General features: G+C 30.6%; 1 protein-coding gene across 1 annotated transcript; it reads right to left on the bottom strand.

Moving 5' to 3' along the window:
* Positions 1-279: 279 nt before the first annotated feature.
* On the bottom strand, positions 280-782 carry LOC135954673 (larval cuticle protein 65Ag1-like). Its single transcript, XM_065504887.1, has 2 exons — positions 643-782; positions 280-545 (listed from the first exon to the last, which is right to left on the bottom strand). Exons 1-2 carry the CDS (start codon positions 747-749, stop codon positions 347-349), a joined length of 306 nt encoding a protein of 101 aa, XP_065360959.1. The 5' UTR covers positions 750-782; the 3' UTR covers positions 280-346.
* Between the last annotated feature and the right edge of the window lie 1,617 nt (positions 783-2,399).

Genomic DNA, 2,399 nt, shown 5'->3' with positions numbered 1-2,399 from the left:
CGTTCACCTGGTTTGCGAAGCGAATTTTACATTTTTAAAGTGTTTTTACGTGTTTTATTAAAAAGGTGAACTGTGAACTGTTGCAAGTTAGGATGTCTTAAGTATCTAATTCATGTGAATGTCTTCAAATGTTATATTTTGTTCAAGTTGTCGAGTATTTTTTTGGCATGTTTAAGAAGCTTAAATATATTTTTAGCTTTATAGTGTCCTACTATGTGAATGTCCCTGGATTTTCCAATCAATGAATAATAAAATTACTGTATTTGTTTTAACAAAAACGTTTATTTAAACACTAAACAACCATTTTTAAAATGATTTAACAAAATTTGAAGAAACCAAATCAAACTTAAGCTTCAGGGGCAACGGGCAAATGAGCACCTTGAGGTTGGAAACCGTTCTCATCAGCGACATATTTAACTTCATAAGTGACACCATCATCACCAACGAATTTGTAGGCACCTTGGACAGAGATGGCTTCTTCATCAGTACCAACGTTCTTCAAAACACCCTTAGCATCGGCGGAAGTACCATCGCTGGTTTCGAAACTGCAATAGAAAAAAAAAATAATAAAAATTAAATAAACTTCCATGCCAAAGAAAATGTCCTTTATGACTAGTTTTTTTGTTTGTGGTTTTAACTTACCCGTATTGGAAACTTTCAGGTCCAACTTCGGAGTCCAAACGGACGATTTCAACATCGTTGGCGAAAGCAACGGCGAAAAGGGCAACCAAGACAATGACGAATTTCATTTTGATTTCTTTTGTTTGTTTAAACGATTGTTTAGCGTTTGCAAAACTGAATTGAATGATGATTTAACAGTTTCCTACAAACTCTTTTATATTAAAATTTTGTTCAAACGCAACACACAAGTTAAAGTGATACAACTTGTACTGATTGACTGAACCCATTAAATTTCTTGTTTTCTTGTATTTTATTTGTTATTGTTTTTTTGCTAGTTATATCCAAAACTTGTCATAAGGGCATCACATCATTATCATTTTCAAAATTCATATTAAATATACATATGTATAGGCGATACATGTATCGCTGTTTCTTATTTTTTGCCACCTTTAAATTAAAAATTCATTTTTGATTTTAACTTCAAAATTTATGTTAATTCATCTAATAAACATTGTCGTCATCATCAATACGATCATGATCATCGTAATCATGTTAGTTTATTAACAAGTTTTAATTCAAGGTCATTATTCATGTAAACCAGATCTCTTTTTCGGGGCAGTTTTCTATGACATGTTAATGTTAATTTACGAAATTATGCGAATTCTACAACAAATTTACTTAACTGAATTTGATTTTTAATTTAAACTTTGGTTGTTTTTATACCCTACTATATTGCGCATTAAATGACTTGATAACACTGTGCACGAATTTGACACTTTTTTTCGGTTAAACTAATTCGAGTATATGTTGTACAACCTGCTCCGAAATAACGGTATATCTCTAAAACAAGAGCTAAAGTGGTTATTACCACTGGATTCATCGTACCCGAATTAGGTTAACCCGCCGGGTGCCCCGCTTGACTATTTTTTCAACTAGCATAGTGTAATTTGTGTAATCATAAAATAAAACTGCAAAAGTAAGAATTATAGAAAGCTGACAAAAATCTGTTTAAATCATAAATTAAAATCGTATGAGGATCGATCGAGCCCTTCCGATATTCTCTCTATCGCTCTTAAAAAAAGGTATTGGTAACGACATAAAATTCAACATAAGTAAGTTTTATTAATAGTAATAATATTAAAACCTTTAAATACTGAGGGAATAGGTTTACATTTCAGCTAAGTTCAACTCTTGCATCACAAAGCTTTAACTTTTCTCTCTCAAAAGTATAGGATATCATATGGTCGACCATACCCAACTATACTCCTTTACTTGTTTTGTTTTGTTTTTTAATTGATCGCTAAGAGATCGTTATTAAGCTTGTATCATCATTAACATTATTGGCCTAATATTTGAATAAATTTACAGCTTTATGATTTCCTATGACAACTGAGCTTTAAAACTATTAATTCGTGGTTCAATTGCTGAGACATTTCGAGGATAAAGTTATTTAAATTATAAATTGTATTTCCCAGCAAACATTTATATGAAAATAAGCGAATTCACTTAATTGTGAATAAATTCGAAAAGAATCAATTGATTTTTATGATCGATATCTCATTTTGTTCCTATTACATGTGGCTTTGCGATAAATTAATAAATCGGAACAATTTAAGACAAATACTTGAATTTTTTTCATCAACTGAATTTTAAGTGCGATAGAGCCAAAATAAAAGGACCTCTAAGGGTATGAAATTTATTATTAATGTTTCTAGTTTCTCAAAAATGTTTTGAAAAATCGGTAAAACATATTTGGACAAAGATATGTGGAAATACGT

This window comes from Calliphora vicina, chromosome 3, assembly GCF_958450345.1.
Source record: "Calliphora vicina chromosome 3, idCalVici1.1, whole genome shotgun sequence".
NCBI classification, from domain to species: domain Eukaryota; kingdom Metazoa; phylum Arthropoda; class Insecta; order Diptera; family Calliphoridae; genus Calliphora; species Calliphora vicina.
The sequence above is the reverse complement of the archived record's forward strand: the minus strand, read 5'-3'. Positions and strand labels throughout refer to the sequence as shown.

Excerpts from the sequence above, each read along its gene's own strand:
- LOC135954673 (XM_065504887.1), bottom strand. The coding sequence starts at position 749 with ATGAAATTCGTCATTGTCTTGGTTGCCCTTTTCGCCGTTGCTTTCGCC. Across the intron at positions 546-642 it reads CCTGAAAGTTTCCAATACGG|TTTCGAAACCAGCGATGGTA; the intron begins GTAAGTTAAAAC and ends TTTCTATTGCAG.